The sequence below is a fragment of the Fundulus heteroclitus genome, chromosome 15 (genome assembly GCF_011125445.2).
Source record: "Fundulus heteroclitus isolate FHET01 chromosome 15, MU-UCD_Fhet_4.1, whole genome shotgun sequence".
NCBI classification, from domain to species: domain Eukaryota; kingdom Metazoa; phylum Chordata; class Actinopteri; order Cyprinodontiformes; family Fundulidae; genus Fundulus; species Fundulus heteroclitus.
In genome coordinates this window covers 13,438,663-13,462,138 of record NC_046375.1, presented here as the reverse complement: position 1 = coordinate 13,462,138, position 23,476 = coordinate 13,438,663, and the positions used below count along the sequence as shown (strand labels likewise).

Here is a 23,476-nt window from a genome sequence, read left to right as displayed (position 1 = left end):
GGAAAGTCTGTGGTTTGCCCTGTGAGACTGACGGACTGTCCAGGATGCACACGGCCTCTCGCCCCGTGACACAGAGATGACCCTGCATGGATAAACGGCTGGAAAATGTAATAATGGAAATTATAGAAAGATCTAGCCTTTAATTTTACTGTATTTATTCAATAGGGGGGGAAAAATCCCACGTAAAAAAAGTCTAGCTGTGGCAGTTTTTTAAATGCTGTGTATCTCGAGCAGTTTTTTTTATGCAAAACATTTGCAAGACAGTAGCTTCTGGGAACTTTTAATTAGTAATCCATGACTTCACATTACCCTGGGGCATAAACATGTCTAGACTGAATGGCATTTCTTTTAGTCACTGGCTACTAAGGCCGAGTGAGGTGCCCATATTTGCCACCATACAGAGCATGATAATGGGGTTAAAAGGGTCACTTTAGAGCAGGGGCCTGCAACGTTCACAGTCTAAAGAGCCATTTTGCCTGCAGTCCACTTGAATTAAACTCGTTCAGAGCCGCAAATGTTGCCTGGCCTTTTGAAAAAAGTTATAATTTCAAGATCTACTTTAGGAAACATGTTTTCATCGTTAAAGAAACGCCCTTTTATGTCTATTTTGAGGTTTAAAAAAACAGGATGGACAGGATGTTGATATTTGTGGATAATGATGTAAAAACAATCATAGTTTCCAACATAATGAATGATGCGCTTTTAGCACCATTCTGTTGGGAAAATTAAAAGCAATTATTCCAAGAAAAAACTGCTAAAACCTGCATTTATTATATTTAAATACCATAATAAAAATACAATTTGTAGCCAAAGTTATTAAGAGCCACTGTGGAAAGTCCAAAGAGCGACTTGCGGCTCCAGAGCCACAGGTTGCAGACCCCTGCTTTAGAGACATTCTAGGTAAAGTCTACTCTAACCTACCATGACAAACAAACTTGTAGTTTGCTGAAAACTACTGAACTTAACGAAAACGGCTTGCTTTCCTCAGGTGAGACTAAAGTTGAGCTTTTAAGCAACCAAGTGGATTTTGTGGGGGAAAATTAACTCAACTTTATAAACATTTTGACCAAGGGTGTCAATAAATGTGCCAAAGTCTGTCACCGTAAAATCTGTTGCAAAAACAGATAAATATTGCATTAGAAGCTGTAGTGTATATGAAGAATGAACAAAATATACACAGATACATTTAGGGGCTTCACTGTTAAGCAGTAGTCAAAATGATGCTTTGTGCCACTGTTTATATATAGTTATTGCCAGCACTCCTCATAGAAAATATAGTGTTATTGCTCATGGAAAACAAAAATGTTTTTACTTTGTTGCAAAACAGAAAGGACATTAAATAACTTAAATTGTTTCTATCTTTAAGACTTTCTTTAAGGTTGGGTGTTAGAACAATATTCAGTGTAAAACCTTTTACCAGAGCAGTATTGCATTTTCTGTGCATTTTGCCAGGAGTTGGAAAGGTTCATCAAATAAAGTTTCACTATTATGTGTAGAATTAAGACCAAGTTATTTTTTTTTTCCTTTAGGGGCTAAGATGGGTGTCAAGCAAGACAAAATCCAGAACCGACTTGCTTTTCCTTTAGCAGGAACTTTGGAAACTGATGAATAGTTATGGACAGAAGGGATTTACTGCCCCCTGGTGGCACTAAAACAAGTTACATGGTTTTATTATGAACAGCCTTTTCCCTCTTAATTGTATCAAAAGTTCTCCTTTCTTGCAATACATGAAAAATTGTGAAATATCCATATTCATTCCAACAGCAAAATAAATATGACCTTAATAAACTTCAATTAAAAAAGGAATTATGCCATTTATAAATCAATTAAAAAAAACTACCATGAATAGTTAAACAGAACAAATAGATTTTATTAGCATTTCAGCAACGTAAAGCTCAAGTAGGATCAATTCTAATATTCACACGCTAATTTAAAGGTATTTATGGCACAAACCAAAGGATACAGGAGTTATACGGTGATGGCCCAGACTTGTTTGCAACAGACTGCAATTTGTTAAATGCTATGCCAGAGCTGAGATGAAATGTGTCTGCAGCACTTTGTCAGTCCTGAGATATTTCAGTAGAGTTGCTCAAATCATAAGAAATAAACCAGAGATGACGCACTGTATATTCCAGCTAGGATGGGGGAGGAGAGAGATTTGAAAACAGAATGTATATATATTATATTTAGAAACTGAGCGTAAACTGTCTAATAAAGGAAAGAAAAATAAACGTTTAAATGTTTTTTAATATGCAAGTCAGGTTTTTGGAAGGTAATCGTGAGAGAAACTGCTACTGGGTTTGTTTGCTTAAATAAATAAAAAATGTACTAAATAACATTTTCAAAAACCATCTCCATTATTTTGCATTCATTTCAGACCAGGAAAAAAAAAAAAAAACAATGTCAGAGGCCAAATACTACCTATGATACCTTAAAATGTACTTTTTCTTTAAAGCTAGTCTTGAAGTGATGAGTCTGAAAGCAACAAGTGGTTTAACCTTGAAGAAAACGCCTCAGAATGCAATCACATATCTAGCAAACAGTGATGGAACAGAGATCGGTCCTTTTACAATATAATCTTTTTGTATATTTAACTTTTGTTAGTTACCTTACAGGTTTTACCTTTAAAAAAAAACAAAAAAACTTTTAAACTCTTTTACTACCTTAAATAATGGTAAGATGTCCCCTTGGTCACCGACACCCCTGGTCAAGATCCGTAAAAAGCCTCAATGTTGAATTCATCTTTAATTCAACAAGTATAATCTCATGATTTTTTAAAAACCCATCTTTAAATTGATTGCATTTGTTCAGTGGGGGAGAAAATTCTACATCAAGAGATAAATGTTAAATTGAAATTCTCAGTCCCTCACCTACTGGACCCCCAACCTGCTTCCTCACACTCATCCTAATGAGTGTTAAATGTGTCAAATCTGCCTTCAAACTTTCCTTTTTCCCGTTACTTTTAATTTAACCAGGTTTTGTGTGATGTGGTGTTTTTCTTTTCTTTTCTATTTTTATTCAATTTCATCAAAAGATTTTTTTTTTTTTACTTATTGTACCGATTGCTGTAGTGCCCCTGTATGTTTTTAAACAAACCCACACGGCCCCGTTTTTGAACGGGTTACAGAAATAAAATTGACATTTACAAACACTCCTCTGAAATGAATGTAACTAGAGAAGTTTTTTTATTTTTTAATTTCTGCATTTATCTGAGTGTCAAGGAATCCTGTTCTTCTGACTTTAGACACGGGCCAAGTTCTCTCAGCCACTCCTCAAAATGGGAAAGACAAGAGAAGCAAGGACAGATCAGTGTTTCGTCTCTATAATGGAGAAAATGGCTAAAGGAGCACCACTAGCTACAGCACAGAGTTGAACCTTTGGGTGGTGGGTCACAGAGTCTCTACAATAATCTATTTAAGGCTTTTGTACACATCTGCACCAGGGATTGTGGAGGGGACTGCACACAGCTGATGCAACTTAGGACTTCAGCACCATTTAAAAACAGCAAGCCCCGTCTTCATCTCTGCAAACGCAGCCGTCAATTGTGTCGTACGCATTTACACCGGCCCTCTCTACGGTTGCCTTACGCAACCATTTCTTCGCAAAATACTGATTGTTGGCCACTCTTCGGAACATCTTCTTTGGGATGTGCTAATTTCAGAGAATATTTGCATACATATTGAACAAATTTAACATCTGTTTAAGCTGAAATAATATAATACACAAAATAATATTGTTTAAAGGCTCGCTTGTAACTTTAGTGTTCTTGCCACAGACCAACAGTAATTCTGCATCCAGACTTTGCACGTTAATTTAATTAACAGGAAAAAAAACTGTTATGTGTATGAAAATCAAGTGCATAATGCATATTAACCTTTTAACCAGCTTGTGTGACACAGAGGATGAACTTTTCCCATGGAATTTCAATTTCAGCTCCACGACAATGTTCAGAGCAGCTTTAACTGCTGGGAGTCATAAATAATCACTGACTGCAGCGACGACACCGAGCATCTCTCTCTTCAGCATTTCTTCCAAGCTCCTACAGAGAAAACAAACTAAAACTCATGACTTCATTTCATCTTTGGTGGTTACAGTTTTTTCTGAAATGGGAGTTTATTCGTGCGGACCGAAACGAGGAAAAGAACGTCCTTTCGACTCAAACCAGACCTAAAGATAAACCTCCAGTTATCATACAGGGTCCTGTAAACCAGTGCCACCAGTAAGACTTCATCGAGGAGACGGCTGAAGTGTGAACACTGCAAGAAGTACGGACATGGGGATAGTGCTTGGATCTTTAAATCGTTTGAGAAAAGAGGGGCGGGGGGGAGGCAACCAGGATGGAGACAGTCAGGAGGCTTTGGAGTGCTTGTCTTGGTGTGTGCAGACGTGTAGTGGTGTGTCAAAGTTCAGTGCCCTCTGCTCAGGAGGGGAAGGTTTAGTGAAAGCACAAGGCCGGGGAAGGTTATGGCCACAGGGAGGAGGTGAGGAGCTCCAGGCTCCTCTGCCGTGTCTCTGGTCCGGGCGTGGGACGTCACGCCAGGGAGCGCTGGCGAGGCTTGATCCTGGGACAGAGCTGTGGACACAAACGCAGAAATCTCAGGGTTTATTTTCATAATGACCACTTCATTCTTGTCTAGGTTTCTGGCTAGACTAATTCAAAACTTATCAGTGAGAATGCTATACAGCATTCTCACTTATTGTTTTCCTGTTTTTCTTTATTATTATTATTATTATTCCGTACGTTTTTGTGCGTCTAACTACTCCCGCATACTTCAACCGATTTCAATTTTGAAGTATTTGTACTTTTTGTGCGTTTTTTGCTCCCATTGAAATGAATGCAAATTCCTTCAAATTCTGCAAAATTTTTCATATTCCTTCAAATTCTGCAAAATTCTTCCTATTGTTCAAATTGTTCAAATTTTTTCACATTTTTCAAATACTTCAAATCTTTAAAATTCTTCGAATTCCTTCTGATACAACTGATATTACTACTACTACTACTAATGACACTACTGCTGCTACTACTACTACTACTACTACTGATGCTACTACTATTATTAGTACTACTAATACAACCACTACTAGTAGTACTACTGATACTACTACTACTTCTACTACTACAAATTCCTTCAAATTCTTTAAAAACTGATACTACTACTACAAATTACTTCAAATTGTTCAAATTTTTCAAATTCTTCAATGTTTTTCAGCTATTTCTTCTCTTCTGCATGGATCTTTTGCATCTTCTCCTCAAATCATTCTGCAGATTAGCATTCTCACTCGCTGTAACGCAGGAGCAGCTTTTTCTAGTTTAAGTTATCGTTTACTTAGTTTTCTCGTTTATTTTGTCAATATTGTTTGAACGTGTTCAAAATAAAGTAAGAAAAGCATAGCAGAACAAGGAAACGGCTATGAAATATAGAAACTGTGCACCGGTACAGGGTAAAATATATCGAGTAGATGCTAATAACAGCAAACCTCGCCAGAATTAGACATGGCAGCTGGCACACTTCAGTAATATTCAACCAGAGCAGCCTCCAGATTTCTCTGCATGGAAATGTGGAATATTCCTCCACTTATCAGGTGGGATTGCAAAGTACATTTAATTTCCCATGTTCTGCTTCAAGCTACCAGCAATGCTTTGGCTTTACTCTTATTGAATATTATATTTAATTAGCTTCCATGACTAACTTCAAAAGCAATGATCCCACTTCTATGGCAACCAACCTGCACTGATACACAAACATGTTGTTCCTGCTTCTGAAGAAAAAGATTCACATCAAACAAGCTCAGATTTCTTCCCCATGTCCGCCTAATATCGACCCAGAAATCCACCTTATTTGTCAAGATGTTTTTTCTTATTCTGTTATAAAAGTATTTCCACCTCGCTATTTATATTTAGCCCGCTTTGTGCAGATAACTATGATGAAATCAGCAATGAAAAAAAATAAAACTGATGATAATTATTTAATGTACATAGTGTTGCCAATGTAATAACTAAATCAAGACTGTTGTGATTTGCAATACTTTGAGTATATTTTATGATAACCGTTCCAGTAATGGATATTTCCTGCAGAGGGTCCCAGAATCTGGTCAAGATCCCCCCCGCAGGAACAGGGAGCTGAACATCGACTCCTCACAACCCCTACGAGAACTTTGTGAACTGCTGCTGGCACCAGGCTGCTTTTAAGATTAATTACCAGATTACACTCGTTTTGTGTGTTTTTCATTTGTTTTTAATCTCTAGAGGTTTCCCCGGGGTTTCTGCACATTTTTCATGTAAAAAAATAATAAACTTCTCCAGACTCAGAATTTAACTTTGTTGTGTTTTTATGCCTCACATGCATGTGGTGAACAGACTTTAACTTTGGAACCAGCAAAAAAAAAAAACAGAAACCGGATGGATGAGGGAGATCGGTAGAGAAAGAACGATGTAGGAAACAAGGAAGCAAAGAAAAGATCACAGGGTAGAACAAATTAACCCAAGGAAGGGAAGACAAGGAGGAAAATAAATAAAGAAGGAAGGTAGGAAGAACTTGAGGCAATGCATGGAAATAATTTTTTCCTCCCATACTGGTTTTTCTTATTCTATACCTTTTCACACTGTGCAGCAACCCTGATTTCCACCATCCACTGATTTTATCTCCTCCAATTTAGCATAGATCCCAGAAAAAACGTCTAAGAATTTCCAGATTCATTTTCCAAGAAGTAAGCGGAGCTGAAATTTTAACCCAGCAGCTGAAATGGCAGGTTTGGCCCAACGAAAACGTAAAACTAAAACATCATTGAGAGTTTGCTCGTACTCCCAGCAGGTTGCGGGGCACGTAGCCCTCCTTGTCCTCCAGCCGGGACCACCACCACTCCGTTTCATTTTCGTCCTGTCGTCGCAGGATTGTGATGGCGTCTCCCTCCTTGAACGACAGCTCGTCCGGACTCTGGGCGTCGTAGTCCCACAGCGCGTACACCGTGCCCTTGTTCATCACACCCAGCTTCTCCTGAACACCTACAGGCCAGAACAGATCAGTGGAAGATTTGAATAAGATGAAACAGCCAGGGCGCGTCTCAGGATGCCTCCCGGCGGCTTCTCCTCACCGTATAAAAACTGGGAACACTGGATGTAGCCCTCCTCCATCTCCTCACATTTGTCTGCCGCCGTCTCCACGTCGCTGATCGTGCTCGCGAAGATGGCGGCTCCCGACTCCACCAAGAGTTTGCAGAGATGGACGCTGTTGCAGGAGGCGGCGCAGTGGAGAGGGGTCCTGCTCGGGCGGAGGACACAAACGGTTAAAGCGGGCGGGGCCGAGGGGAGCCGCCTCCGCGCGGCGCGCCTGGCGTCAAGACTCACCATCCGTCGCTGTCCGCCGCGTTGACGTTCACGCCGAAATCTAGCAGGAACTTGACGATGTGGTGGTGTCCGGCGCACACTGCGTTGTGCAGAGGGGTGATGCCCTCGTCGTTGGGAGTGCTGGGGTTCTCAACCTGCAGGGAGAAAAAAAAAACAGAAAAAGATGAGAGAGGGCCTTTTCCACCTGCAACTCTTTCACGTTACGACCACAAACTTCGCTGAATTACCAGGATTTCATGTGATTACCACTAAGTGGAAGGAAGCTGATATGCGTTACAAAAAAAAGGTAAAAAACAAAGCAACTGGACTTGTTTTGCGTAGTTGAAGACGTTTCGCTTCCTCTCCAGGAAGTTTTCTTAATTCAAAATGTCTGGAGCAATGATGAGTACCAAGCTTTATACTACTGCCTAACAAAGGCCTTGTAATGGCTTAGATAACATGCAAATTCAACAGAAACAGGTCCACCCCTTAGTAATGGGCGGTCGTTAAAGCCATTAAGCCAGCAGATTGAACCGAAACTGGTCCACTCCTCTGTAACGAGGAGTCGTTAGGGTCGTTATTGGCTTGGCTTAAAGGAACAATGTTTTGATCACCCGAATGAGGGTGGGAGTTAAGGTGATGATTGGCTGGAATTAATCCTATAGCTGTATTATAAGTTTTTGAGAGTTGGAACCTAAGGCCTCCTCCTCTGTTTAAGGTTGGTTTCTCTCTCTTAAGGTAGATGGCTTCCTTCGCGCCCCTTTCAAACCATCTGTCTTGACTCCACACTACTCCAGACTTTTTGAATTAAGAAAGCTTCCTGGAGAGGAAGCGAAACGTCTTCAACTACGAAAAACAAGTCCAGTTGCTTTGTTTTTTACTTTTTTTGGAATGACTGAGAATCTTCACCAGCAAGCTGATATGCGGTTAGCAGCATTCTGGACAGAAAAGGAATCCCCAACTATATTGACCCCCTCTGCTCTGATATCCGTATATAAAACCCAGCGCAAACACTCACTTTGACAAGTCCCCGAATTAGTCAGTAGAGTCCATCAGTGTGTGTAAATTAATCTCTGTATAAATGTTACTGTTCTGTGATGCTTCAGAAGCTGCACAGCCGAACTGAAAGGCTTGGCCGGGACAGCACTGATCAGAGAAGAAGCCACGGTGCCTCTGGAGGAGCTACAGAGCTCCACAGCCCAGACAATCCACCAGACTGGCTTTTATGGAAGTGAGGCAAGAAGAAATCCATTGTTGAAAGAAAAATCTAAAGACGTTCAGTTTCATTAAAACAAACGTGGCCAGGCCCATATTATGACAATGTGGTGCCCCTGGGCACTATACCCCAAAGCCCCCCCCCCCTCCCCCTTACCCGTGCTGTCCTCCTGGTCAAAAACATCAGACATAATCAAGAGGATTTCTGTAATGTAATTTACTATTTACTAACTTACACAACTACATGTAGGCATATGAGCAGTGAGAAATATTCAAATATCTCATTTTAAAATGTTGAAATCAAAAAAATCTTGATTTATTTATCATTTATTATTATTGTGACATCAGTGTTCACAAAATGAAAATGGTATGAAGCTAAATACGGTCAATGCTCAAGGAAGAGTCAAGGCTTCCAGCAGAACAACAAGCCGAAATATGAAATAGGAGCATGTTGTTCGGTTGCATGTTGCGAAATGGTTTAGATCAAACCATGTTGGAATGGCCTAGTCAAAGTCTGGACCAGAACCTAATTGAGCAAAATGCTCTCCACACCATCTGAGTGACCTGTAGCTATTTTTCATAGAAGAACAGGCAAAGTTTGTAGAGGTATACCCTGAAAGGCTGGAGCCTGCAATGGCAGCAAAAGTTTATTCTTCCTTTGACTTTTAAATAATGATAATGTTTCTGACCTGAAATAACATGTTCAAGGGGTACGAATACTTTTATAACCTCTATAAATGAAACCTCGATGTCTATCCTCAGCACATACCTCGTAGATGATCCTCTGAACCAGATCAAACTCTCCCTCCAAGGACGCATCGAGCAGCAGAGCTAACGGATTAAACTTGACTCTGAAGCCGTGGCCGGTGCGCTCCGAGTCGGGCTTTTTCAGGTTTGTGCGCTTCTCCTTCAACAAACAAAAACAAGGGAGAACGTTTTACCGTATTGAAAATATGTAAAATGGTATTAAAGAGAGACATTGGCGTGGTGCGTCTCACCAGCTGCTGTGAGACTGCCGTCCCCGTCTCCTCCGGCGTGCTGACCTCTGGCACCGGGCTGGGGAGAGACACCTCAGAGCCGCCGACGTTGTTGTTATCGTCTCCCTCTGGTTCCTCCTCTTCGTCTGGACCTGTGGCTCCTTCTGGCGGCGGGGGAACGGGTTCGTTGTCGTTAGCGTCGGTGGTGGAGGGGGCTTCAGATCCCGGCTCCACGCCGCACGGCGGCGGCGGCAGCTGCGTCTCAGAGAGGAGGTTTCCGTTGTTGGTGTCAGCCAGAGGGTCTCCCCCCAGGTATCCAGGAGGAACCGCCGGCTGGTAAAACGGGGTTCCGCTACCGGCGCCATTACCCCCACCGGCGCCGCCGCCGCCGCTCCCCTCTATGCCTACGGCCAAAGTGTTGAATCTCTGGTAGAGCAGTTTCTGGATGTTGGGCCCGCTGGGGCCCTCGGGTTCTGTGATGGAACTGCGCTTCTTCAGGGGCCTCGGCGCGTTGGCCAGCTTTTTACGCAGCACTTCCAGGTCGGCGTCGCTCTGGTAGCGGAGCGGGGAGTGAACCATGGGCGTGAGCTTGGTGGGGCTGAGCGGCCGTGGAATGTTCTCCACGCTGGGAGGAGGCGCCGACGGCTCCAGGCGCTGGAAGCTCTCCTGGTCCTCCAGCTCTCCGTCCACAGAGTCGTCGCTGCCGGGCAGGCCGTGGAGCGCCGGGAAGGCCCCGCCTGCCGGCACGTAAGGCAGCGGGGACGCTGGCGTGGAGCTGGAGGGGAGAACAGGCTTCCCGTATACTAGAAGGAAAACAGACGGCGGGATTAAAACGATTCAAATCTGATATTTCAGAATCGAAAATGTTCGGAGATCTTACCTGCTTTAACGGCAGGTTTCAGCGGCTGGCTCTTTGGCGCCGCCTGCTGGAGGTACATGTGATAAATGGAGCTGGAGTTGACGGTGGGCGGCCCTTTGCGGGGCGACTGGGGCCGCGTGCCTCTGTCCGGCATGAAGGGGCGCACCGCCACGGCGGGCGGGGGATCCAGACGCTCGCTCAGCGCGGGGGGGAAGAGCGGCACGTTGGGCTGGAAGGTGGGGCTCGGCGGCACGGAGATCCGCTGCTGGATCTGCTGAGAGGAGGAGCCGGTGGAGGGAGACGCCCGGGGCCACACGGGCGGCGGCGGGTTGGGAAGGGGCCGCGGGGGAGGTGCGTCTTTGCGGCGCTCCAGGGAGCTGGCTGCGTTGGCGGCGCTGAGGTGGGACCCGTATGGTGGTGGCTGGGGCTTTGATATGGCAGGGGACGACACGGCAAGCTTTGGATCTAGCACCTGTGACAAAGCAAAGAACAACGAAAGGAAGCTAGATCGATTTCCACTCAAAATAATATAAAGAACACTAATTAACTCCGCCACCTACAGTCATGGCTCTGTAGAGTAACAGTTATATTTAGTTTACCTAATGTCATTTCAACATAAATCAGGGAGACATTTAATTGTGACGCCATTTCTAAATATTGATACAAACTATTTTCTCCCATCATTACGACGTTCGCGCCGAGTCAGGCGTGAGCTAAAAGATCCGGCACTGTCCCTCCAAGTTGGCCTGATATATTATTTGCAAGCAGAGTTTGATTGTATTTGAAATAAATGATTCTTTAATAAAAATCGCATCCTAGCAATCCATGGGAATATTAACACTTGAAGTTGTATAATAGGCGGCAATAAAAATGTTGTTTGGTGAGAAAACTGAATCATAGGCCTGAATGCATCTTTTGTAGCTGCTTTGGTTGTTTGTAACTCAGAAAAATGAAGTTTCTGAAATATAAAAACACAAAAATCCTCTGCAATTTATCCAGATATTGTGTATTTATGTAACCATACATTCTACATCAAGGTAGATATCTTGATATCTTTCTAATGTTTAAATCGGATCATGTGAATTTCCCAACTTCTATATAAACTAAAACTCCATCTTTCTCCCTAATGAGACAACTTTGTCTTCCTAAACTATGCGACGGTTTATAGTCTGGTGGGACAGTTTCATCCTAACATACTGATGGTAAATTTGTTTAAAAACGACTTAAAATCTTGTACTTTTCTCCGGTTTAAAAACCAACCAGCTTACCTTTTCTGCATTTGGGGTGACGGGGGAGCCTGAGGTGGGGCTCTTGCCCTGACTGTCGGTCCCTGAGTCTCGTCTCTCAGGAGGCTTCAGCGTTGTGCTGGTCTTGCCTATAGTAGGCCAACCAGGGTCATTAGCTGGGACATAATCAGGACACAATAAGCACGTTGCAAAAATAAGTAGTTACAAATATCACTTTTTGCAGAACTACAACAAATGTGACTTTTTTTTTTCTTTTCTTTTTTAAAAAAAATGTGAAATGTTTGTTCGGGACTGTGTGGGATATTAGCGAGGGAACGTCAGCAGCAGCAGCGTATGTTACCAAACTAGATGAAAGATTCAGGATTTTTACATTTTCATCCTATTAACCAGAAATCATGAAGAAGTGACAAACTAGAAGTCTAGAAGTTAGAGAGACAGTTTTATCATCTGTTTAAAAGATTTCTATAAAGTTTGCGTAATTAGCCAGAATTTTTTGGGGTGTGGTTGTTGTTTTTTTTTAAATAAAACCAATTCTTAGTTGAGTTTTATTACCTGTATGTTCCAGAAATCAGGGAAACAACACAATGGGGAAGTTTGATCCGGCAGTTTGGTAAACAGATATCACGTCTTTTTTCTTTTTTTTAATGAGATAACTATATGATGCTTGTAAAGGAGTTTTGGTGTTTTCGTTTCTTTCTTTATTTGGAATCTATAGTCCAATTTCAAATACTGGTCTAAAAACTTTAGGTACCAAACAATTGTAAAACTGCTCCTTTATATATGAATGGTGAGATTAAATCAATTAATGACTTAACAAAAGATATAAAAAATAGAAATGGGACGTGACAAATGAAAAATGACTCTGCAAATGTAAAAAGTTATACTTTTAGGAAAATATTTCATCTTTTTAGATGATAAACATTTTTCTCCATTGCCAATTTCTCTTTTCTATACCAGTCCAAAAAAGTGAACACTACTACACAATAATCCAGGAAAATCTAATGCGCTGCTTCTGCAGGGAACAGAAACCTTTTCTGGGAAAGCACTTCAACTTTGGATGTCAGATGTCTAGATTACTTAAAATCCAATTGAACAGACTTTGATGTTAGAAATAAGTATTTTAGACAGGAATACTGATCAATAAGACAAAAATCCTGAGTCCTAACTTCACAGCAATGATAACAATGGATTGGCATTCATTAGTATTTAGAAACCACACTTGGACTAAGACATTTAGGCTGAAACATCAAATATTTGTTTTACATTTGAGGAAAAATTGCCTTACAGAAAGCAAGGAAATGGAAAAAAATAGAAAAAGGAGACAGATATCGTGGTCAAGATCGATTTCTTTTAGGTCTTAGATCAAGTGGAGGCTAACTTTATCAACAATAACTCATGCTTACAAATTAAAAAATCTAAGGCAAGCACGGGTTACGTCACGTTGCAACCTTCATTACACTGAATGGGAAGCAATCTTCTACTTTATCAATTAAACCTTTAATTTAGTCAAATTAGACTTGCTTCAGTTTTCTCTTCAATACAGTTATAAAAATAATAATGAAGGCATTTCTGATACTTGAATCAGGGTTCTTTGTGAATATGAGGAAACATTTGTGCATGCAATGGGTTTTAACGCAGTGAATGCTTCCCAGCGCTTTAGATGTTACAATATATGCGTGAAGGTTAGTGCTACAACAGGCAGTCAGGGGATGTTATGAAACTGAGAAAAGAAAAAGAAAAAAAAAGATAATTGGCGGGTTTGTATGTGAAAACAAACGAGGCACTCAACTCTTCGAACCTTCTCAAAAGTGTAAACATGAGGCACGGGATCAGCAGCGATTTGCTCATTTTCTGTTTCAATGCAAACATTTCTGAAGGCGGGGAAAGATCTTAACATGCCGTGCAACTATTACAGAGCAATTAGTTAATCCCAGTAACAAAGCATCTACTCTTGTGGTATAGTTGCACAAAAGTATTCACACCCCTAGAGGTTGTCCACGTTTTTGCTGCATTACAAACTAGAGTGTATTTAAGTGACAGCCCAAAGCAAAGCAGTGCATAGTTGTGACATTAGAGAAAAGGACGCACATTTTAGAATATTTTCACTAGTAAAAATCTGAAGAAACAAAAGGTTTTGCTTTTTGTCTGTCAGTGCTAGTGAATTAATACTTTGTCCAACAACCCTAAGTTGCAATTACAGCTGCAAGTCTTCTGGCTGCACACATCTATGCAGGATATTTGGAAAACATGCGATATGCACTGAATGCTGCTATGGTGAGATGACTTGTGATAAATAAGCAATTTACTTGTTTCTGTTTTGGGTTCATAGCAGACAGAGAACCTTGAAGTTATCAAAGCTACTGGAAATTTTAATTAATTATTTGCATCTCCACAACAAAGTTTTATTTAAAGAGTTGTTTCTGGTCTATGGCTGCTTGGCTGTAGTTTCTTAGTGACTTAACCATAATCATCTCTTTACTTTCTAAAATGTTTAAAGCTGCAAGAAACAAACAAACAGAATATATCAGTTACTGAAAGACTAAATATGTGGTACTTAAAGCGGCACAGTGTAAGTTTTGACCCAAGTATTAATTTAATTTGTTTCATATTAAATGAAAGTTGCTGGTCTGGTGCCCCTAGTGGCTAAAAGTTACACTGCGCTACCTTAAAAATCTAACCTTTACTGTAGTAAAGGAAGTTCTCTGCAATGTGCTTGTTGCACACAGTGATGCCACAATAAGGATAGATGCGGGACACATTGTGCAGTCCTAATCCTGGGAATTACATTGCTAATCGGCCATTCTTGCACATTGTGACAATAAAAAAATAGGCTTTGCTCTGAGTTGAAATGTAGCTCCAGTTGTGTGTTTATTCTCTCATTTTTTCCTGCTGAAAGTTAAACCGCTGTCCCAGTCGGGCGTATTTCACAGTCTATAGGAGCTGTCTGGTTGTACTGCCCTGGAATCAGCTCCATCCATCAACTCTCACCAGCTTCCCTGTCTCTGCTGAAGAAAAGCATTCACACAGCCTGATGCTGTTTCTAGCAAGTTTTCCAGTCATAGGGCTGGGTATCGATTCCGATTCTCAGGATTTAGAATCGATATACCAACATATTGATATTAGTATTGTACTAACATTCAAAAGCAAATGAATAAAGTAATGGAAGTTAATGGCGGCTGTAAGGACCAAACCGTCTCCCTGAACGTTGAGACAACTGCTTTCACAAACATGCTGCGGGGCAGAAAACCCAAACAGATCCAGGGTAGAAAACGGAGGATGCCAGCTATATCTACAGCAGATTTTTCAGTTCAATTCAATTAAATACTGTATTAATCCCAAAGGGACACTAAATTTGAACACTAACCTGGTGAATTATTAAAAATTCACCTCCTGGAGTGGATTTAAGTTCATAATGGAAAATGCATTTTATTTTTATTTTTTTTTAAATCGATCTTTGGGAATTAATATGAGAATTGATTCAGAATTGGAAAATCGATGTTCTTAACACAGCCCTATTTAATTTAAAAACTGGTCTCATCTGACTAGAGCACGTTCCACATATTTGTCCCCTACATGACTTATGGCAAGAACTTTTTGCTTTCCTTTAACCGCGGCCGACAGGTTTGCAGATTGCATCACTCAACCTTACTTTTCAGAACTCTGCTGTGCTTGTTGGCATTCATGATGCCGTTCGTTTACTAATGATCTCTACCCTCTCAGACCTTCACAGAGGTTGCCTATTTTAGTTGTTCTTAGTTCACATGTTTTAGGGTTATATGGTAAACGGGGCTAAATCAGATCCTTCACCCTTACACTAATGCACTGCTTTGTGCTGGTCTATCACACAAAATCCCAATAAAGTTAACTCTACGCTGCAAAAAGGGAACTAAAAGCAGATAAAATCTTCTTGAAATTAGTGTATTTTTCTTTGATTCGAGCTGGTATATCATTCTATCTGCCAATGGAATAAGATTTTTGTACTTAAAAAAAAAAACTATTCATCTCTATCATCTTATTTCAAGTGTAGGATATCTAATTATCCTGTTTTAGGGGTGGAAATTCTCATTCCATTGGCAAATAGTCTTATTTAGCTGCTCAAATCAAGGAAAAATATACACATTTTAAGAAAATTTTACTTACTTTTAGTTCCTTTTTTGCAGTGTATTTGTGTTTGTAATGAGCTGAAAAGGGAAAAAACTTCAAGGGGCATAAATACTGTGCTCAGGCAACAAAGGATGTATTGCTGGTCTGCGAATGCTGCCATCAGTTCAATAAGAAAATGCTAATTAGTGACAGCAATACGCGGATCATTGAGTTTAAGGAGGATCAGAAGGATCCCAAATAAATCTCATCCTCTTTTTTGTTTTTGGTATCAAGAGTAAAATATCTAATGCATACTGAGGATCCTGTGCTACAATCAAGAGACAAGGTTCAGTCGTTGCCCCTCTATGCACTCACGGGACGTGCCGTCAGAGCCACTGGAGGCTCCGGGGCCCGGGCGTGACTCTGGAAAGGACGGCGGCACCGGGTCCACAACGATGTCTAAATCAGACACTTTCCAAGGACCGGGAGGCTTTCGCACACCGTCTGCCCCAGAAGCCCAAACCCCCATTGAAAGAGAGACACGACATGGAGACGACAGAGTGGACGCGAGGAGAGAGAGAGAGAGAGAGAGAGGGAGACACAGTTCACACAACACAGGAAGAGAGGGAAGGTTAGAGAGGAGGGAAACAGAAATCACGGGTCAGGTCAAAGCTGAGATCTAACAGTTCACATCGGGGAGAAATAGCCTCGGTTCATGCAAGAAGTGTTCAAAGTGAAAAGGCTGGTGTGTCCCAAGTGCATGCTGAATGATGGCGTCCTGCTATCCTGACAGTAAACACATTTTTAACAAACCAAAATCAAGCCTATATCATTTGTTTGACTCAACAACTTTTTTTTTTTTTTTTCGTTAATGGGTGGTTTTTCTTCCCACTGTCGCTTCATGCTTGCTCAGTATGAGGGATTGCAGCAAAGCCATGTACAATGCAGATGACTCTTCCTGTGGCTCTACGGTTCCCCAGGAGTGAATGCTGCTTGTCGGGACTTTGATGCAATCAACTGGTTTCCTTATATAGGAAATTTTTGACCAATCTGTATAATCTGACCCAATCTGTATAATATGATTGAACTTGACTTTGTAAAGTGCCTTGAGATGACATGTTTCATGATTTGGCGCTATATAAATAAAATTGAATTGAATTGAACTGATGAATTTTCACTTTGAGCATGTTTGACAGATGAATTGGTTTTAAATGAAACTCTGTAAACGCCGTTACCCGTCGTTCAAAAAGCTTCAGCCCACCTGATTTGGGACGACCCTGGTTTGATTGGTTATTCACGCCCAGCGTTTGAGGCTTCAGCGGATCGGGCGGCAAGGCGTAGCCCCCGTCCTGTCGGCTTGGTACGGGAACCTGGATGTAGGGCCCGACGGCAGCGACGCGACCCAGAGTACCAGGGGCCGGCTGGGGCGACGGGGGCCCGTTGGCTCGATTCAGCTGCAAGAAGAGTGTCAGACACGTTTTAAATGTTAAAATGGAGCTTTATAAATAGACAATTTCAGAGCACCCGACGGGGCCTTTAGAGTTGAGGTTTCACTTTATAGTCGACTGAGAAGGTTTTTTTTTTAAGCCTAAGGCATCAGGTTAATTTACCGCTCTTTGAAGTTAAGAGGAAAAAATAAAAATTCTACATAAATCTCTTTGAGCAGGACTGATGTTTGAGGGGTCTTGAAATGTTTAAGTCAGTTTGATTACCTGACAACACGACGGTTATGAAAATGATAAAAATTATGTACATGTCGGGTGCTCTTTTCTTTTCATGAGTTTCATGTGTTGAAGATTAGTCAAAATAATGAGTTTGGTGCATTATTAGCTTGTTTTTCCTCCCCAGTCTTGTTTAGCTAAATTACTAAAATTAAAAGTTCAGAAACTTAGAACAGGGTGCTTGCTCTTTTTCCAAATTAAAATTCCAGACTTTTTTAAAACTGATATTTTTTTCCCCCAAGACCTTAACTTTATGTACTTGTATACTTGTGTGCCTACTGCCTACTTCATTGGTTGAGATTGTACAAACTGTGTTTATTAGAAATGTTAATTTTTATAGGCTAGTATTCAATGAACAAATGCATTAATCACAGTAAATTATGCTTTTACTGATGAAAATGTTTCAAAACATGAAAATCACAAGTACATGAATTTCACATCAAACAAGTGTTTGATTCCATTAGGCTAATACAGTACGTGACTTAGTAAAATTATAGTTTTATAGCCTACCTTCCCATTTCTCATTTCTCAATGCCTTTGAGCATACTGTAAAATTCTACTATACATTTGTTCCCCATACTTTATTAAGACTTTCACACAAAATTCAAGACTTTTCAAGGTCTGGAAAACAGTGTTTCAAAATTCCATACTTATTAGGACTTTCAAGACTTGCGCAAGCACCCTGTTAGAAGGCTTAGAAAACCTTCTCCATGTGCAATTAGAACACAAATGATGGTTTGTCAGGGGAAAAAAAGGGATCAAATGGACAAAGCTGTCCCTGACGATGCCCGAGGGTTAAAAAAAAAAGACCAGAAATCAGAGGTGGGTTGAGTGTTCCTAATCTTACAGGAAGATTCTCTTTTTGACGTGCCTCAGCTTTTTTCTTGTAGAGGCGATCCCGCAGCTCGCTGATGCGCTTGTCCATCAGCGTCACTTCCATGTTGCGCTTGTTCAGAAGCTCCTTCTGCTGCTGCAGCTTGCTGTTCTGCTCCTGGTTCAGCTTGTTGCGAATCTGAAGGAACACAGAAACACCCTCATCACCGCGCGGTCTGGATGGAGCAAAGCACGCCTCTGGAAGAAGCCAAGAACGCGCGGCGCCTCACCTGGAGCTCCTGGTAAAGCTTTCTCAGCTCTAAGGCGGCCGCGCCGGTGACCTGGCCGCCCAGGCCGGTCTGGATGCCGTTGAGCTTTCCTCTTCGCAGGTCCTCCAGCTGCACGCTGAGCTGCTCCACCCTCAGCACCGCCGCCTGCAACTCGGCCTGCTTCTCTTGAAACAGACTGGTGACTTGTTCGATCTCTGCCGCTGGAAGTAACAAAAAAAATAATAATTAGCTCGTTCCAGACCCAACATAAATACTAGACAATAAAATGAAAAGAATACTTCTTTGGGGATGCATATTTATACATGTACTCATTTAAATTCACTGGAACAACCTATAGGTGCTGTGCAACCATCTGAATATTTATGTTCACAAGGTAAAAGAATCTCAGCCAGCAAAAGCCGGACTGCTACGTATCCATTTAGAGCAGGGGTGTCAAACATACGGCCCGCGGGCCGGATCCGGCCCGCCGAACAATTTAGCCCGGCCCTGTGGCTAAATGCATTATCATTATTAATTTTTTTTTTTTTTTTCCAGTGTCCTGTCTGGCAATGTGGCAATAAGAATTGTTGTCTTAATGCCAAAAGAGCTCATCAGATTTGACTTTCACAAGTGGAGCAGTACTGCTTTTGCCATAGTGCTCCGCTTGATTTATGAATGTGAATAGTTTTATGATTCATGTGGGGAATATCCCGCAGCGCTATCTTGGCGAGGCGGCCGCCTTGCCAAACTCACGCTACCGCCTCGCTAACATAAAAAATAAATAAATAAATAAATAATAATAATAATAAAACTGCATGTTTATTTGACGTTAACATGCGGTTCTTTGTTGTTGCTTTCGCGCGTGCATATAGTGAATGGCAGGGCAAAAACACATGGAGTTCTCGCCGTAAAACAAGACCGACTCTCGCGGTCTTGCACGAGACTTCTGAGCCTGTGTGTGCGGGCCGAGGGCTCTTGCAATTGCAAGTGCGGTATTTCCCCCACAGACCACCAGGGCGGCCGAGAAAACCTTTGTTCGACCTGAAATGACTCATTTAATCATCCAAAACGGTATGGAACACATTAATTAACTGAAAAATGTTGCATAGTATGCCTTTAAAGCTTTATCAACAGGTATAGATGTATGGTAATTTCACATACACAGGTTGCCATTGATGACCTTGCTGTAGTCCACCTGGCCCCTCATGGCCCGGATCTTCTTCAGCTTCGCCTCCTGGCTCTCCACGCGCTCCTTGAGCCGCTGCAGCTTTTCGCTCTCAGACACGGTTTGCTGCTGACGCCTCTCCTGCTGCTTTAGGTAACGCAAACGTTGCTCCTTTAAAAGAAAAAAAAAACAAAAAAAAAAACACATTTTGTGATATCTTTAAAGCACAAATATTGCTATTTTACCCAGGAGGACAAATTGCTGTCTGACCTTGGAGCCCTTCTAATAAATTGTCATCAGAAGGGCAAAATATCGACCTCTGCTGCAAGTAAACAAATTACATTTTGCATGCAAATAAAACCGGCCAGGTGCCACCCTGCACAGCAATAAATATTTATTCTGAGGAAGACGCGCTCCACGAGGCTAAACGGGTGAATTAAACGAGACGCTTCATTGTGTCAGGACCGTCTGAGGGCTGAAGAAGGGGTCAGATGACTTCATCCCTTCCCAAGGGAGAATTGCTCCAGTTAGGCTCCTAAAATAGGAAACGACAGGCCCTGAGTTTCCAAATGCCTGCAGGGCTCCGAGTGGGGCCTACTTTTCACACATCACAACAAAAGGCAATAAATGGTTACGTTATCACCGAGCACGGCTCATCAGCCGAACCACGAAGCCGGAAGTCAAGAGTGAGACGGCGTGCCGAACCAGCACAAGGTCCGTTTCTCCCATTGGAGACAGACCTTAATTTTACCGAGTCGATCAAAACACAAAAGATGGACCAAAAATGTGCAAAAATGATTTCATAATCTCCATTGAGACAACAGATCTAATAAAGAAGCATTTAGTGAATTTTATGAAGCATATATTAGCGTGTGTTTATCATCTCTTTGCCACGGGTCACACTACATCCCGTTTCACAGGTTATATAACTGCTTGGCCCGTATTTAAGGTCATGAGAGAATCTTTTATGACACAAATGCATAAGTGGCCTGATGGACCACCGTGTCCTGAAGTTAACTGATCTAAAAGCGAGCCTGCACGGTCTGAGAGTAGCCATTAACTATCCGTCAGTGAGGGGGTTGGAAAACCATCGCCAAAGCTTTTTAGGTTCTCTAATTGATCAACTCAAAAACCTGAATAATCTGTCATATTTAAATATTTGGATAATACTTATATAAACCTTTAAAAAGCTAAAGAACATATTTTAATTACTGCTTTACAACTAATAAGAAGGCAATTCTTCGCTAACAAATTTAATAAATGATCAAATCCAAAATTGTGGAGATTTTGAAAATATAGTGGGAATTTGATACACTTTTCAATAAAATTTACCCTAAATATACGTCACTTCTAACTGCAGCCATGATCTTCTAACGTATACTGAGGTTTTAGGAACTTACAGTTATGCCATCACACCTTCCCTACAGTTTAAAGTCTGAGATGCCAGAAGTATAAAATTAGAGCCCATTCCCCGGTTCTTTCTGTGCACTGACGATCAGCTGGCTGAAAGAAGCTTTAAACACTTTTCCCTCACTTAAAAATAAATAACATTTGCCTTTTTGAAAACATTTCAAGTGGTGGAGTTTTTTTCCATTGATTTTCCAAAATCCCGAAGGGTTGTCGAGAAATGTCAGTGTTGGATAAGAGCTTGTGACCGAGAGGACTTTACTGTGTAATCTGACCAAAAACGTCTAAATTTGCTCTCTACAGTTCCTCGGTGTTAAGGAGCCAACACTGGAAGGTCCAGACCTGATACCAGGGGCTGCAATGTCTGTGCAGGTAGGCTACGTTTATTTGGCTTTTTCTCAGCAGAATGAAAACATCATTCAGTCCATGAGGGCTTCATGTGAGCTTCAGTGCAGCATTTAGTCCGCTTATTATCAGCGACTTTGGGCGAGTCGCCTTTTTTTGGGCTTGGTGTTTTTCTGATAAAAAGCCTTTTGCTGATTATCGCACCACACAACAAGAGCTATAATACATTTATTTTTTTCTTAGTATTAGCTGTAATTCTATGCGGATTAGGCAGGTTTCTTCTTCGCATTTGATCTGTTGTTAGAGGAGAGGACAGCCTCTCCTACCTTTCTAATAATACTGCTTTCTTCCCGCTCATTTTGAGGCCTCAATATTTCAACCAAGGTTTCAGCTGTTTTTTTTTTTGCTGTTTCTTGTGAAAGCAGGTTGAAATGAAGCTCCTGGGACTTTGTCATCCTCTAAAATGATTGGCATGGCGGTTGCTGCCATTATAGTTTGCACTTTTCTTGTCCCACCATCCGGGAAAGCCGGCCATCTCCGGGCAAATGTTAAGTCATTTGAGAAATGTCCTGTTATGATAACATTTTTAAAACTTTGGTTGGAAAGCTACGACTGTTTCGATTCACCCAGCAGCCGGCCGCTTACCCAAGATAATAACTCGTAAGAAACCACAACCCAAAAGAAAAGTACAAGATTCTGCATAACAGGCTGTTTAAAACTACTACATTTTACTGCAATTTATTTCATGTTTCTGTTCAAGTCTATAGTTGTAATAACCAGTATGTTACAGTTAAGTTTAAAATTCATACTTAAAACAGATTTAGGTTTAAAATTTCCATTTAACAAAAGAGGTTTGTCACTGTTTGGTGATTAAACAAGCATCACCCAAATGCTAATGAGATAATGAAACAATATAAAAAGGAGAATATAAATGGATAAAATGGCCTGTTGAATATTATTTGTACCCTTCTTAATAATTAATGGAAACATTTCTATTGGTATTACAGCAATTAAACCCTTCCTAGCAGAGCTGACCAGCTTATTCCATGTTTCCACTGGTGCCTTAAAGATTTCTCTTTGGTGATGAGCTCCAGGTCTTTTGAGCATGGAAGGCCTCCTTGCCATCACCCTAATCTTTAGCTCCCCATCTAGACCCTTTAAGAGTCAAGTCAGTCATCTGGGTGCGCCGCTACAAAATACTCTTCCAGACAGAAGAAACGTTAAAAAAAATTAAGCAAAAATAAAAGATGACTTTTTAAACCTAAACCTGCCAGGTGTATAAATCATTTTGGGCTTAACTCTATATTGTTTGAGCAGCAGAAGAAATAATTGTTCCTTTTTAGTTTGAAACAAAAGCACTGAGATTGCGTTTTCATTTTCTGGCCACATTTTTAAGTTAATAGGGCGGTATTTTTACTTACACGTATTAGACTGAGAATCCAACGCTTGATCACCAGCTCATTTTTCCTCAAACAACCCAACTATTGGCTTTATCAATCTGGGTAAATTTAATTCTTAGATTAAATTCTGTAAAAAGTAAGAAAGCCTCTCACGTCTTAAGCATGCATTCGTCTTTTTCTTTTTTTTATACTGCAAAGATTGAGCACGAATGATAGACTGAGCACCAGAAAGACGATCTGGGTGATAAACAAAGCATTGTTAAGAAAATGACTTAACAAAAGTTAAACTGATAGAAAGTTTTTTTCATGATATCGACCTTCAGACATGTATGAGGAAGTATCGAGCTCTACAGGGGAAAAACAGAAAGGGAAGAAAAGTATCTAATATTTCTGCTCAAACATCGTACAGGCCTGGTTTACAGCACTTGATTCTACCCCTTTTTGGCATTAAGTGGACGTTAACAACATAGTATTAAATCAATTCAATGTAAGGAAGGCATGAAATATTAACAATGTGGCTTTATCGGATAAAGGATAAAGAAACTTAAACTAGAAAGGTTCTGGAAAACCAAATAAAAGACCGAAGGTTTTTACCTTTGCAACGAGCATTTGCTGCTGAGCCTCGATTTGTTGCTGCTGTCTTGTGGCCAT

General features: G+C 41.1%; 1 protein-coding gene across 7 annotated transcripts in view; it reads right to left on the bottom strand.

Annotated features, from left to right (window-relative positions):
* Window positions 1-1,849: 1,849 nt before the first annotated feature.
* The window catches only part of ppp1r13bb (protein phosphatase 1, regulatory subunit 13Bb), a 42,507-nt gene continuing 20,880 nt past the window's right edge, over window positions 1,850-23,476 (bottom strand). For 2 of the 7 annotated variants that reach the window (XM_036147448.1, XM_036147441.1), the window contains 14 exons: window positions 23,420-23,476; window positions 19,670-19,844; window positions 18,530-18,729; window positions 18,274-18,438; window positions 16,967-17,159; window positions 16,081-16,209; window positions 11,644-11,777; window positions 10,397-10,847; window positions 9,538-10,319; window positions 9,309-9,446; window positions 7,346-7,479; window positions 7,093-7,259; window positions 6,804-7,003; window positions 1,850-4,573 (listed from right to left, as the gene is read on the bottom strand). The exon at window positions 23,420-23,476 is cut by the window's right edge and continues 45 nt beyond it. In XM_036147448.1, coding sequence (XP_036003341.1) covers window positions 4,532-4,573; window positions 6,804-7,003; window positions 7,093-7,259; window positions 7,346-7,479; window positions 9,309-9,446; window positions 9,538-10,319; window positions 10,397-10,847; window positions 11,644-11,777; window positions 16,081-16,209; window positions 16,967-17,159; window positions 18,274-18,438; window positions 18,530-18,729; window positions 19,670-19,844; window positions 23,420-23,476 — 2,967 coding nt within the window. In that variant the 3' untranslated portion in view covers window positions 1,850-4,531. The remainder of the gene's footprint in view (window positions 4,574-6,803; window positions 7,004-7,092; window positions 7,260-7,345; window positions 7,480-9,308; window positions 9,447-9,537; window positions 10,320-10,396; window positions 10,848-11,643; window positions 11,778-16,080; window positions 16,210-16,966; window positions 17,160-18,273; window positions 18,439-18,529; window positions 18,730-19,669; window positions 19,845-23,419) is intronic. The other 5 variants (XM_036147443.1, XM_036147442.1, XM_036147444.1 and 2 more) reach the window with 5 other exon arrangements.